We start from the raw sequence: 14,240 nt of genomic DNA on the forward strand, positions 1-14,240 counted from the left end.
TGACTAATTGTTACATATCTTTTGAAAAATGTTTTTCCTTCTCTCTTTCTATCTTGATTAATTCTATTTTACAACTTATTCACTTTTTCACAGAAAATTATAAAATTATTATAAGTATATATTTGTCAATATTATATAATGTTATACAGATTTCACATTAATATAGCGCATATATTAACAAAGTAGTCATATTCTTTCGATAACATTAACACATATTTTAGGTGGTGCAATTGTAAAGCCGTCGACACCGTCTAAAATAGGATTAGGATGTCCCGGAGATAACGTGAACTGAAATTTTTGCAGCAGACACGCAGTAAACAGAAATACACTGTTTCTCGCCAAGATTTCGCCCAAACACTTTCTACGACCTGTTTTATCATTAATTTTATTACAATCTCTCTTTTATATATATTTTATATGTGGTATAAAGCGAATACATTTTTTTTATACCTAAGCCGAATGATATTAACCAAGGATCTTCGACATATTCTCCTTTATCGTTAATAAATCTTTCAGGCCGAAACTGTTGTGGATCGCCCCAGTGCTTCTCGTCCATATGGACGCTTCTGAAATTGGCCAACAAGGTATAATTCTTTTTTATTTCGTAGCCTAGTAAAACAGCGTCAGTCATTGCTCGATGAGGGATTGAAGTAGGACCGACATTTGCTAGTCTTATTACCTCCGCTATCGTTGCATTCAAGTACGGCAGTCTGAAAATTTTTGCAGCTGTTTTTGTATCTGTCCAACAATTTACGAATGTACGATAATATATATTGAATTAATTATTTATATATTGTTAAACATGTTAAACACCGATTTTTATAGGCTATACGAGGTAGAACTTCTTTGCCCAGCACTCTTTCAATTTCCTCGTACACTTTTCCTTGCACATCCTGCCTCACTGCGAGATACGTTATTATAAAGCCAATTGTATTGTTTGTCGTTTCTACGCCAGCAGTAAAGAGGTCTTTCAGAACGCTGATTAATTGCTCCTCTGTAAACAAGAATACTCTGCAATGCACAGTGTTTTATTTGCATTATTCGCACATTATTTTCGCATTTTTTATCTTGAGAATTTAATATAGGATTCATTAAAATAATTAAAATAATTAAAATAATCTATTTTTTCTTAAATAACACTCTGTTTTTCTTTATTTTCTTTTTTGTGTATGTTGATAATATTATTATGTTTTTATAAGATTTTATAATATATGTATGCAATGATCTTTTTTATAATATGCAAGAAATTCAACAAATATTGAAATTTGTGTTTTAATTGTATAAAAATGTTTTTGTTCAATTATCGTTGAAACATTTACCGTCAAAGCACGGTATAATCGAGCTTGATTGCTCCATTTCCGCTAGATAAACATCGATAAAGTCTCTAAACTCGCCGTGCATTCTAGTTTGTTTGTGCCTCGCTATTTCACTCTGAAACAAGATAGCTTGTATAGACAGAAATAACATCAGTTATATATAAAAATATATATATCATTACTCTGAAAAATTGTGACATTCGTGCCAGTCTTTGATTTAGCACTGTAAATCCGGTATAGTTTGGGATGATGTATCTTAAAAGAGGCAAATAGGTCAATATGCCGCCAGTGACATTACTGTTTCTGATAAGATCGTTTACCACTGATAAAATTTCTCTTAATTTTGGGTTCTTCTTGTCCAAGTCGAATCTGTGATATATTTAAAAGTTATTTTTTAATTTAATTTAATTTAATTTAATTTAATTTAATTACATATAACTTCAATTATTATACCTCGATCCAGCGACTATTGTCCATAAACTGTTAAGAACTGCTATGGAAGTAATATTGTGCAAGTCTGTAATGGGTCCTAATTTAGCCAGTGATTCTATTATGTTTGTTAAGGAAACTGCATCGTTTAAGATTATATCTTCCATCGCCATTTTTCCAAATCCAAATTCTTTTAATGTTTTCAGAACAAATCTGAATAACTTATAACGAATTGTAATTTGATCTAATTTTTTAAAGTTTTATACAAAGCGCGCAAAAAATGATTGGACAATATTTTAAAAATAAAGTATCTTTATGTATTTTCTTTTTAATATTTTATAAATCGTAAAATATTCGTACAACAATCGTGCAAATATTTAAAAATTATTACATAAGAGTTATTATATTGCACAATTTAAAAAAAATAATCAAAACTCTATAGAGAACTCTATACAGAGAAAAAGATATTAACATAAATATTACAAAAAGGCACTTTTTACATATTTGAATTAAATTGCATAATTTAAATAATTTTTTGGTATATATATATATATATATATATATATATATATATATATATATAAAAATCACATACCTTCTTTGGTCTCGCCAAATATCGCCATCAGTAAATATTACACCCCTTCGCTCACCCCCTGTTCGATGTTTATATAAAAATCCATGGGGCCTACCGTCAAACTCCGGTCGACCCATCATTTCAACCACAGCATCCCTACCAGAAACAATAATGAGCGGTTCGGCTATGCCAAGTTTTAAGCCGACAATAGGTCCGTAAGTGTCGGCTAAGCGACACCAAGCATGAGAATAAAAGTTTGTTTCATCGACCAGACATTTCAGGTCGAACATGTTTCCTATGATTGGCAGGCCGCGGGGTCCTCGAATAAAAAATTTCGCAAATGTCTTATATATCTATGTAAATTTTACGTCGATACAAAATATTGGATCGAGCGACTTAAATTAGAAGCACATCACAGGAAATAGAAACATTATCTTAAATAATGAAAGCCTATCTACCATCTATTGTAAATAATCTTTTGCGATGGAAATAATAACGTAATTATTTAACGAAATAATTTCATTTACCTGGAGGAAACTTTGATGATCGTCGCCAGTCATGTAGAATTTTTATCATAAATATTACTATCGTCAAACAAATTATAAACCACATATTGTTCTTTGTTATTATTTAACAACAATAAAAATAATATTGTTGCCGCAAAATAATTTTTATCGTATAAGATCTTATTACTTTCTAAAAAAAAGTTTCAAGAAAAATAAATCGGGGATATATTATCAGATAAATAAATCTCACAATAAACATATTAATCGACTGTACTTTATTGTCGCGTATTGGATTGTCATTCGCGGCAACAGACACCTATCGGAACTGCATAAGTCCCGTGGAAATTCCTCTATATGAGGAAAATTTCCTTTCACTAGCATATTAGCTAAGAGGGTTTGCGCTCAAGGTTTTAACCGTATATGTGAATAGACTTGTGTATATGGTTTTGCAGGTGTACATGCGACATCTCTTGCACTAGTCTCTAACACTTTTGTATTTTGTTACATGTAAACAGCTATTTTGCAATAGCTTGATATAATTAAATATTGTGTAACGCTTTTAAACGAGCATCTATAATTATTAACAATTTCTAGGTAAAGTTGCATTACATTTTTGCGATTTTTATCGAAATACTTTATTACGGATAATGAACTACTTGTTCATTGTGTATTTTATTTATTTGTAAAATCTAGCTCGGTATTAATTTTTATTAATTATATATTTTAATATATATGTTATATACAATTACATATAATTATATATATTATTAATTGTATTATATACATAATTTTGATTATATTATTCTACAAAGAATGGTATGAAGCTGATTAGAGATATGAAAAAATACTTTATAGCATGTTTTATATCTACTTTAAAAAAGTAGATATAAAAATCATAGGAAAATAAAAGTATGCAATGTCATACATTGCATCATTGCTAATATTGATGATTATAGCAAGGTGATCACAGAGAAATTAAAGCGGCAGACGTGAGAATCGTAAAGTATAATCTCTAATCAAAACACACACATCAAAACGCTCCGATCTTTCATTTTGACAGGTACGTACCTGAAGTAATACTTGGCGCAAGCATTTACGATTTCGTGCGATTTTTCAATCTTCCTTTTCTATTCATCGACTCGCGTCGATATCTGTCTTCTTTCGACTTCTTTCATCTAATATGCCACGTCAAATCGAAACGAGAACGATCGAGTGGACCGATCGCGACATAAAGATCAGCGCGAGCCATTTAAAATCGTGGAGTTAATTCGACTGCGTTTATTCGATCGAAATACCAAGTCGTATTCGTAATAGTAGCGGGTTGTTGACACTGTTATAGCTATTCGCAAATTGTTAATAAATTACCTATATCTTTCCTACTTGACGTTTATACATTGAAAATAATTATAATATCAAACAGACATAAGATAAAGAAATGAAAAATAGAGCAATTATTTTTTTTATCTACACCATTGTTAGGATCATATATGTAAGGGAAATACTATAAGATACAGTTTAAAAAATAAAATAAAAGTTTTTTATAGGATAAATATCGAAATAAAGTTTACTTCTTACATTCTTTGTATAATTTCCTTATATATATATTTCTTTATATAATTTTTTATATAATTTCTGCAAAGGTCTATATAAATTGTTCAGTAAAACGTGAATAATTTACGGAAAAGTTTTAGTTGATTTTTACGTAAATATTTTTAAAATGTATTTTTTTAATGTTTTTTTTTCTCATAGAAGAATTTTCATATTATAAGAACAATGTTGTACAAAACAATATTGTAAAGTCGGAAACCATGACCATTGGCGTTTCCGGGATGTTCCAAAATTGCAGACACGCGATGGACCGTAAATTATTATTTCTTGGCGTCAGTAGTGATAAAACGTCCAGCATGAAAAACAAGGAAAATTGTACACAAAGCAATTTGATTTTACTTCTATCAGTACACAATAGGTGACCGCGAAGTCGCATAACATACGTATAACGAGTGATTATATCGTTTTGAATCGTTGATTGTAATGTTAAAAGATAAAGAGAGAACGAGCACTAATAATCATTGAAAGAACATGAGTGGTTCTTAATTTTTTCATATACAATCATTAATTGACGTTATACTGAGTAATTTTTGTTTTATTAAACAAAAATTGGCTTCATGAAATGGTTCAGTTTTTTAATAGAAACTTGAACGTTTTTGCAACACAATGTAATATGAGAAGTTAAAAAATATTTTCTTGAAGATGTTTTTATATAAAATAGACATAATTATAAGAAAAACACAGTTGCCTAAAATATAAATGTTATTTTGACTAGGCTTATATTATCAAGGACACAATATAATGCAAGGACACAAGATAACCGTTAATTAATCAAAATTGCAATTTATTAAATGTGGTCAGTAAAATGTTCTTGTCTTAGAGACGAACAAAGCGACAGGGTTTTATCGTGCATAACAAACGAAGACTTTTAAATTAAATGTTTCACGGTCAATTATCGATTGCCTGTTAAACTAAAATGGATATATAATCATTTGTAGAATCTTCTCTCATAAATCTAAAGAAATCAACGTTATATAGCTCTATATCTTTCAATCCTATAGTTTCTAAAATAAAAATTTTTATATAAATAATATGCTATAACACATATATGCATATCAAATAGTATAAACCTTATATTTGAAAAAATTCAAATGTATATATAAGGATTCAGATATATGTATATGTATATATAAGTATTTGTTTATAAAATATTATTGTGCATTGAAATACAAAAATAATAAATAGAAAGTTTTTATTTTTATTAATGATTTTCGAAAATTTTATTAAGATCGTGCAAAGAGTATTCGATTAGTTCAAACACACAAAACACTTCTCGTGTTAATCAAGTAAGGCTATTTGATGAAGTAATTATTCCGACGATGACAAATAATTTTTATTTCAGGATGCATAAAATAAATTTAACTAATCAATCGATTGTCAAGGAAAACGAGGAAATAAGCTAGAAATATTAACACGAGGAACAAAGAGACGTTACAGTTGCTGATATCGCCGGAAGATCGAGATGTTGGATCGGGGCTTAACGTTGGAGCGGGGTTGGAAGGATTTGATAGTAGGTGGGGATGGTGGCTTGTGGATTTACCAAAGGTACTAGATCCAGCCGAGTTGGCATTCGAGAACAGAATCCGAATTAACATCAGACGAGTACTGCCGTCAACGTGCCATTATTGGATCATTCATCGTCAATATCAAAGAGAAGCAGCGGTCCAATTTTCTTGGAAATCGTGATCCAATTGTTGGTGATTAATTTTTAGTTAAAAGCTAAACATTCGATTGATCTGTTAACAATATCTATTATCATCAGTTACATTTATCGCGCAAAGAGTGAAGGATTCGAAATTTTCTTGACGAAATTAGAGAGTTCTGATTTGATGTTGGATGTAGGCTGATCGAGATAAGAAGATAAAAGATTTAAAACAAACGGAGAAGTGAAATTTTAGCGGTGAGAGATGTTGGTTCGCGCGTCTTACACCCTATCTTTCGTTTTTGTGGTAAGTTATTTTCTTGTGTGAAATTTATGAAATCTATCTTGATATATTTTTTGTAAGCAATGAATTGATAAAAATATTAAATTATAAAAATTAATTAATATAATAAAACTTTTTAACTTCTTTAATGTTTAGTTTCAAACACAACTCAGGATATATTTAGAAAAAGATGGAGATTTATATTACAAATTCTGTATTATAATCTTTATCTTTTTATAAAAAAAAAGTTTACATTACTTCATAAAACATACTTTTATAAAAATTTTGTACTAAAAAAAACTTTTTATAAAATGACTGTATAAAGAGTTTGCAATACATATAATAATGTAAGAAAAAAAGGAAGATTATTTAAATGTTATGTTGAATAGAGTCTCTTTATTTCGATAAAGTAATTATTATTATTATCGAACTTAGTTAATTTTCTCACTTTATCAAAACCATAAATACATTAAAACAAGATGGAAAGGCAATTAGATTCTTTGATAATTTTGATGAATATATTGCCGTCTTATCGTATACATATTTTATTCTTTGATCATTTTCACTTTCGTGCCGACATACTATGCGGTCATTTTGTTAGTTAATCTGGCGTGCCGAGATATCGTCAGGCTTGTATAGATGGATCGAATCAATTGTGTGAAACTGGCATTTTCTAAATTAAATCATTTACACGATCGCGTCACCAGGTGATATTGAGCATCTTCGTGAAACTTTCACATATACTCCGAGAAATTGTATTATATATTTACTTGTATAAGTTTGTATTACTTGTGCTTTATAATTAAATTTACATTGTTAACATTGAAAAATATTATAATGTTTTCGATAGTAATTTGTTAACAAAATATTATATTTATTTGATTAAAATAGGTATGCTGTTGGGTTAGACATAATGCTGCAATTCCATTTGCCTCTCATTTTTCAGATGAAAGTCGAGTATGTAAATTGATTAATGCATATTTCTATATCTATATTTATTTCATTTTATTTTATATATCACAAGTATTTGTAATTATTTCTGTTTTATAATAAAACTGTTTTTATTAATTTTGTATTAGTAGTTTTTTATTTATTTGACACAGTTTTTTATTTATTGTATCTTGCATCTTAAATTCTTTATATATATATATATATATATATATATATATATATATATATGTATATGTTTTCATATATGTTTTTTATTCTTATATTTTTTGTCGTTCGGCTATTTATGTTGCTTATGCTTATGCTTGTATGATTTTAATTTATACAAAAGCAAATTCATATTAAAGAAATTTGTGTCGAATTTTATTCTTTTTAGGACTGAGAGGGACATTTTTTCAGAAAAATTTTTATATTTTTATTGTCATCGATATATTTGTACTTTTCTATTTTTTCATAATTTTGTGGATGAGTGCAGCAAGTTTACCATATGTCTTTTATTGTAATTATTATTTTTATTAAGTAATGTTTTTAATTAAACGATCTTTTTGCCATCAATCATTCTTGATTGCAGTTGCAACGTTTCGATTATAATTTATCAGCTTAGCATAAATAAATTTTGCAAGTAAATTCTAACTATTTTTACTAGATATAATATTAATAAAATGTTACATTAATAAAATCGGTTATGGTGCATATATAGTATTTGTGTATATATTTATGTTTAAATTATTTTGTTTATATGCTTTTAATCTTATCATTAATTTTCTCTTTTTGTGTTTAAATCTTCAGATGCGGAATGCATTTAAAGATAAAGAAATGGATTCCCAACTTTATGATAATTCTACGCAAAATAATAGTACAAAGAAGACGACCGTTCCATTTGATGGTGCTGATATGAAATTGATTCATAAGTAAAGTATAATCCCAGTAAAATAAATCCATATAAAGCGTCCAATCCAAACTACAATATTAAAACATAATGAAAAATAATGCGACAAATAAAAAAATGAATCTAAAAAAAATACATGATTAATCTGTTAATGCAAAGTATTATGACGTCCGCATGATCATCGTTAATAAATTCAATTTTTTATCTTTTTCTGTACAGAATAATAAATCGCAATGAAAATGTGAATATGAATATCATCCATAAACCTCACAATGAGAAACGTAAAGGCAAAAAGAAATTGCCTAGCACTGTTTCTTCCACTAAATCATCGCTAGTAATCTTTCCCGAGGAAAAATTGGTGAACTGCTCGAGCAGTAAAAAGAAGAATCAGAGGTACTCGAGTAGCTTTGAAAACAGAACAAATCGAGGGTTGAATGTCGACAAGGAAATTAAGGATATAGTCGGCAATAATACCAAGGCTAAGATAAATATCAGCGTTTATGAGGACGAGGACATTACTTTGTGTTGGACCGAGACGACGACCATCAAAGAGAACAGGACCGTTCGACCGTTGAAGAGGTTGGTGATTCGCGAGTACATGATCTCTTTCGAGAATTCGGCAACTATACCGGATAAATATCTCGAATGCAAAAGGTTCGAAGGTGAAATAACAATGAATGACGAGATTGGCAAGACGACTCTGTTCGAAGTTATAGATGAAGACACCAAGGTCAGCAGGCTTGTCAATTTCACTGTGATTAGTCATGTCGGCGACCTTACTATCTGGCAGCATAAAAATGTGAAATGCGGTGTCGGCCCGGTGGTCACTAAGAAAATTATAGAATGGAACGACGGTTCGAAAAATCCGAAGAAGAGAGTGGAAATCAAAGTTAGTCCCAAAATGCATAAATTAACGGCGGTAACAACCCAGGAACCCTGCACGGAGAGTACCGTGAAAACTGAAGAGACTAATAGTCCTATCAATACTACTACTGAATCCTGTACAGGAAACAGCACCTGTGGAGTAACTACAAGTACTAAGGTCAGCGTAACCGAAGAGAGTGAATCAACAAAAATCGAAGTTACCAGCAAAACCACGAACAAAGTTAATCTGTTTACCTCTGAGTTGACGTTACCTGGTAAAGAAATAGTTACATCTACGATTGTTCCTGACACATCTACTACAGAGAAAAATTGTGAGGGGAACTCGACAAATCCATCATGTACAACACAAAAAATATCACATTCTTCATTTCCGGAAGAACTGATTATCGAATCAGAAACGACGAAAGTAACTACAGAACTACCGAAATCTACTTCCAAATCAAAAGAGAAAATAATTGATTTAACAACTGAAAAGATCACTCTATTCACATCCATGATAGAATATTTTACACCATCTTCGCACGCATCTCAATCGACGGAAAAAGTATCTATTACAACTCCTGAAATCGATCATAAAACTACCGGCTCTGTCAGTACGTTAGAATCGAGTATTACAACGAGTAGCGTAGACAAGAAAAAAACGACCGAAGGTAGGGAAGAGACTTCTGTTCAGTTGACGACCGAAGAATCAAAAACTACCGGGTCTGTCAGTACGTTAGAATCGAGTATTACAACGAGTAGCGTAGACAAGAAAAAAACGACCGAAGGTAGGGAAGAGACTTCTGTTCAGTTGACGACCGAAGAATCAAAAAGCACAGATCATGTTCTGTCTTCAAATATAAGTACGGTAACTTCAGATAAAATTAGTACTGAGCATGTTACAACCACAGTATCACAGTTCACTGAATCTGAAAAACCTAGCACGTTATCTGGATCATTTGCGATTAAAAGTACATCTGAAAGTGTAACCACTCAGTCGTCATCGACGTTCGCAGAAACTTCCACTGACAGAGGAAGAACAACTAAAATTTTACCGATTGAAACTACTAAGAAAAAAACAGCTACTTCCACATTTCCAACAATAACGTCGTCTACAGAGATCAAACCGACGGCTGTGTCATCGACAACAAGCGACTCTAGTTCTTCGTGTGAGAGTTCCAGCGGTTGCTCATCTGTCAGCAGTTCGGAATCCTGCGAATCATCAGAATCATGTACCGAGGAGAGTAGCAGCGAGAGTGAAGAAAAACCAACGTCTATCATTATTTTTCCAACAACAAAAAATCAATCATTCACAACTAAGTCGGAATCATTGAAAAAATCAACTACCGAAATTCAGCATACGACTGTCCCAAGTGTCGCAACGACAACGTTGACCACTCAGAAGCCTGACAGTTCAACGACGGTTACAAGCACGCAAAAAAGCACGACTACAAGTACGTTGAAACACAAATTGATTTTGAAAGTGAAGGTTCTTCTAGAACATATCGACGAAAAGAAGGAGAAGCACAATTTAATCGAGGTTGGAAAACAGTTATCATTTGACGAGAATTCAGTACAGGACAATCATTCTGACTTGCTGAAACTATTGAAATCCTTGAACGAATCTGTCAACAGAGATACTTTAAATGCGTTACTAAATTATACCAGTTTAGGCAATTTGACAAAGATATCGAATATTATCAGTATAAATGATACTATTGATAATAGTCGTAATGAATTGGAATTTACGGATCTTTCTGTTTATGAAGATTTAATCTTAGATCAATCTACTCCTGAACATGTTTTTGGCAACGAGGACCAGTCCTCGTATCCTGAATACAATCAAGAAACTGATGAAGAAAACGATGGAGAAAACGCGATATTGTCTCGAAGACGAAGGCGCAGAAGTTTTTATAATAAAATGGATGATTTAGATGGACTCTATATTGTTAGAAGCAATCTTATTGATCCCGATAAATTATCGGTTAATCCTCTAAGTGTTTCAGAAGATATTTTTTCGACGAAAGAGACGCATCCTTTCACGACGACAAATAACCCCGAAGAGGAGACAAGTAATGCTGCACATATAGATAATGAAGGAAATATAACTACAGAAGGAAATGACAGCTCAGCATTTATGACAACAATAAAAGACAACGATACTGATTCAAGCACTTTGGAATATCAGGATGTTAATGTGACAAAGGAAAACGTAAGGCTTTCTATAACGATAACCAACCCTGAGCACGAAACGGATGACACAGTACGTACAAGAAGTGGAAACGATATAACTACTACAGAAATTGTTTTAAGCACAGTGCCTTTGATAAAGGAAAATGTCGATAACAAGACGAAAAAACAAGTTGTCCAACAGACATTACCAGGGATACAGGAAGATGTTTTGGCTGGATTGCAGCACGTAGTATTGGAATTGATGCAAAATAATTTGCCTTCCATCAATGACGTTAAGAAAATAGTCCAAACGAGTGTGCTAAGTATCATAGCAAATCCCAAGGATGATAGGATTCATTCGAGGATAAAGCGAGAGGCTGCGGAACAGGTCGGACATTGGTCGAACGAAAGGATCAAAGAAGCGCCGATGGGCGGCAGTCTTAGAAGTTTCACCGAATTCACACTGTATAAAGTCCTTTCTTGAATAAATGTTTGGCAAGTCTAAATTTTATCTTACCGCTTTAGCAAAATCTATTACCACATGAAAAATAATTTCAGAGAATTGTATTATGTGTATAAATTTTATTGTGCCTTAAATTTAATTATATAAATTTATAAGAAAGGCTTTGTCTATCTATATAATGTTCGTCTTTCCAAATATGGCAGATATAATTATATAAAGGTATGCTTTTTATTTGCAAAAAATGTATTTACAAATTTATAAAGAAATATAATATCGAAATTACAAAAAACAAATGTAATTATTGATATAGAATTAATAAGAGTATTATTCTACATATTTACTAGACTATTTTTACATCTTTTTGTTATATAATTTTTAATAATCTCGTCTCTTATAGCAATATGAATTTAATTAATCTGGTTTTTGTGTGGCATGAGAGAAGCAGATGTTTACAACGTTTAATAATCTTTAAAGTAGTAAGCGCGCCTGATTATCACGCGAATGTTTATAGCTTGCAAGGTTTTATAACGATAGGAAATAATTAATCACGAACAACAGTTGCACAATTGCATTGACCGAATCACGTTTATAATGGATTGTATTAACGAGGAATTGTTACGTACTTTTATTGTTTCCATTAAGTGGAAAATAATAAAGTGATAAGTATGACTGTTAAGCACTCGATAATTAAAAGTCCGCTTATTATTTTTTCTATCAGTTTATATCATTTCTTTAATGCTAGAAGTCTGTTTATAATTTCTAATTATAGATAATTGTGTTACATATTCTTCTTTATCTTCTTCTCACATAAAGTGTATTATTCCATGTAATATTTTTTACATATCTGACAATTTTCTTTCTAGCATCTTCTTGAGCCATTACCTCTGCTTTTCAATAAATATATATTTATTACGTAAACTAAAAAAAATAATTTGCACGATTTATATATTTTACATTTTAATAATATTTAATCAATTTTTAATATTGTTATGATACATCATTTTGATTTTTCGTACAATATTACACCTTCTGTACAGATTGTAATCATATCTATGCAATATATTTGTGGAGTTTGATTATCCTTGTGTTGTGTTAGTTGGACATGTGTATCTCTGTGGTGGTACGCACTTCTCCGACATAGGTTCGAACACTAGAGTGTTCGGGCACGTGAGATTACCCATCATGGTGTAACCAGTGCCATTCCAATAACATAGGTAATACATCTTACAATTCCCATCCTGTATCGGGAATCTGCCGTATCGAAAACAGAGTGGTGTTTGCTGGCACGTAGTCGAATTTGCGGACACGCATCTGCCCAGGACAGGATCGAATAAGGCAGAACTGGCGCACGACAGTAACACCGGCATCAGCGTCACACCGTTGTCTACGCACATGTAATAATTTTTACATGTCCCATCGTTGATCTCGAAGAATCCTATCTCGGTACAGGTCGTAATTTGAGTTCCGACGACTTTGACCAGGCTGAAGCAGAGAAGACACGAAAGAATAACGACTGGAAAACGTTCCATTGTCGCGTCACGTCGTCTCGAATCGATGCGACTGCAATTCGATTTATAATGTCATTTATAACGAGATTTATGGTTTAATTGTATTGTCATATACTCGTTTATTATAGGGGTTTAATTGGGATATCAGGCACTGCAGCAGTACATCTACACAATCTCGGTACACAGATAAAATAAGACGACCTTGGCATAAATTGACGAATAAAATCGTGTCTTGAAATTTCAATCTAAATTTTATCGCTCGATCTCTGTGAATTTAATTTTTCAATATTTCTTTTTTTCCCTTTTATTTATCGACTCTAATATTATTGTTTCTAATTCAAATATAATTATTTATTAACTACTAACATATATAATACGTACTGACTATACATGTATTATTATTATTATTTATTCATTACCCTTGCCCTGCATCTTAGGATGACTTCCGGTTTATATTTTTCAGTTTTTATTTCCATTTTAATTATATCTTTTCAACTTGTTTACCATAGATGCATGAACATAACATAATATACATCACAGAACATAAAACATAAGACATAAGACACAGAACATAAAGCATAAAATTTTCTAAACACAAAACATAGATTATAAAATAAAAACAGTGAAACATAAGAGCTACAATTTAAAGCCTACACTTTAAAACGCGAACCTTTAAACTTAATTTAATTTAATTTAAATTTAAATTTAAAACTTGAAAATTTTAATTTTAATTTTAATTATAAAACAAAAATCTCCTTCATCTCAATTTAATTCTGAATATAGGTGTAACTATAAAACTATAAAACTGTATTTTGTTCTTTATTTTTTATTCTTTTATTATTTTATTTTCGTCCTTTTTCATTCATCTCACTTTGTTCTGTCATTTAGCACTTGTCCACCCTTTCCCTCCTGTCCACTTTTCTTTCCCTTCCCTGTTCAATCTTCTTTATTATCTCTAATCCTTTTCCTACCTCATCCAAGAATTCTTCTAGTTAGAGTGTTGCTACTTATTGTCTGGCACTCCCTTAACAGATGCAT

The 14,240-nt window shown here is 31.1% G+C and overlaps 2 protein-coding genes across 4 annotated transcripts; one reads left to right on the top strand and one right to left on the bottom strand.

Annotated features, from left to right (window-relative positions):
• Nucleotides 1-58: 58 nt before the first annotated feature.
• Nucleotides 59-3,146, bottom strand: LOC140668893 (methyl farnesoate epoxidase). The gene is made up of 9 exons (XM_072898217.1): nucleotides 3,100-3,146; nucleotides 2,847-3,015; nucleotides 2,341-2,638; nucleotides 1,770-1,958; nucleotides 1,499-1,685; nucleotides 1,320-1,431; nucleotides 814-994; nucleotides 451-710; nucleotides 59-368 (listed from the first exon to the last, which is right to left on the bottom strand). The coding sequence occupies exons 2-9, from the start codon at nucleotides 2,929-2,931 to the stop codon at nucleotides 187-189; spliced, it is 1,494 nt and encodes a 497-aa protein (XP_072754318.1). The 5' UTR covers nucleotides 2,932-3,015; nucleotides 3,100-3,146; the 3' UTR covers nucleotides 59-186.
• A 2,662-nt stretch (nucleotides 3,147-5,808) lies between these two features.
• On the top strand, nucleotides 5,809-11,784 carry LOC140668951 (uncharacterized). Of its 3 annotated transcripts, none has more exons than XM_072898300.1 (5): nucleotides 5,809-6,130; nucleotides 6,276-6,382; nucleotides 7,250-7,315; nucleotides 8,096-8,217; nucleotides 8,415-11,784. In XM_072898300.1, exons 2-5 carry the CDS (start codon nucleotides 6,341-6,343, stop codon nucleotides 11,713-11,715), a joined length of 3,531 nt encoding a protein of 1,176 aa, XP_072754401.1. In that variant the 5' UTR covers nucleotides 5,809-6,130; nucleotides 6,276-6,340; the 3' UTR covers nucleotides 11,716-11,784. The 3 variants fall into 3 exon arrangements, with proteins under 3 accessions (XP_072754401.1, XP_072754400.1, XP_072754402.1); XM_072898299.1 differs by having other exon boundaries at nucleotides 5,809-6,126; nucleotides 6,196-6,382; XM_072898301.1 differs by having other exon boundaries at nucleotides 5,809-6,126.
• Nucleotides 11,785-14,240: the final 2,456 nt, after the last annotated feature.

Source organism: Anoplolepis gracilipes, chromosome 8 (assembly GCF_047496725.1).
Source record: "Anoplolepis gracilipes chromosome 8, ASM4749672v1, whole genome shotgun sequence".
Lineage (NCBI taxonomy): Eukaryota > Metazoa > Arthropoda > Insecta > Hymenoptera > Formicidae > Anoplolepis > Anoplolepis gracilipes.

Excerpts from the sequence above, each read along its gene's own strand:
- LOC140668893 (XM_072898217.1), bottom strand. The coding sequence starts at position 2,931 with ATGTGGTTTATAATTTGTTTGACGATAGTAATATTTATGATAAAAATT. Across the intron at positions 2,639-2,846 it reads ATCATCAAAGTTTCCTCCAG|GACCCCGCGGCCTGCCAATC; the intron begins GTAAATGAAATT and ends TTTTTATTCGAG. Across the intron at positions 711-813 it reads CGTATAGCCTATAAAAATCG|ACTGCCGTACTTGAATGCAA; the intron begins GTGTTTAACATG and ends AAAAATTTTCAG.
- LOC140668951 (XM_072898300.1), top strand. The coding sequence starts at position 6,341 with ATGTTGGTTCGCGCGTCTTACACCCTATCTTTCGTTTTTGTG. Across the intron at positions 6,383-7,249 it reads CCCTATCTTTCGTTTTTGTG|GTATGCTGTTGGGTTAGACA; the intron begins GTAAGTTATTTT and ends TGATTAAAATAG. Across the intron at positions 7,316-8,095 it reads ATTTTTCAGATGAAAGTCGA|ATGCGGAATGCATTTAAAGA; the intron begins GTATGTAAATTG and ends TTAAATCTTCAG.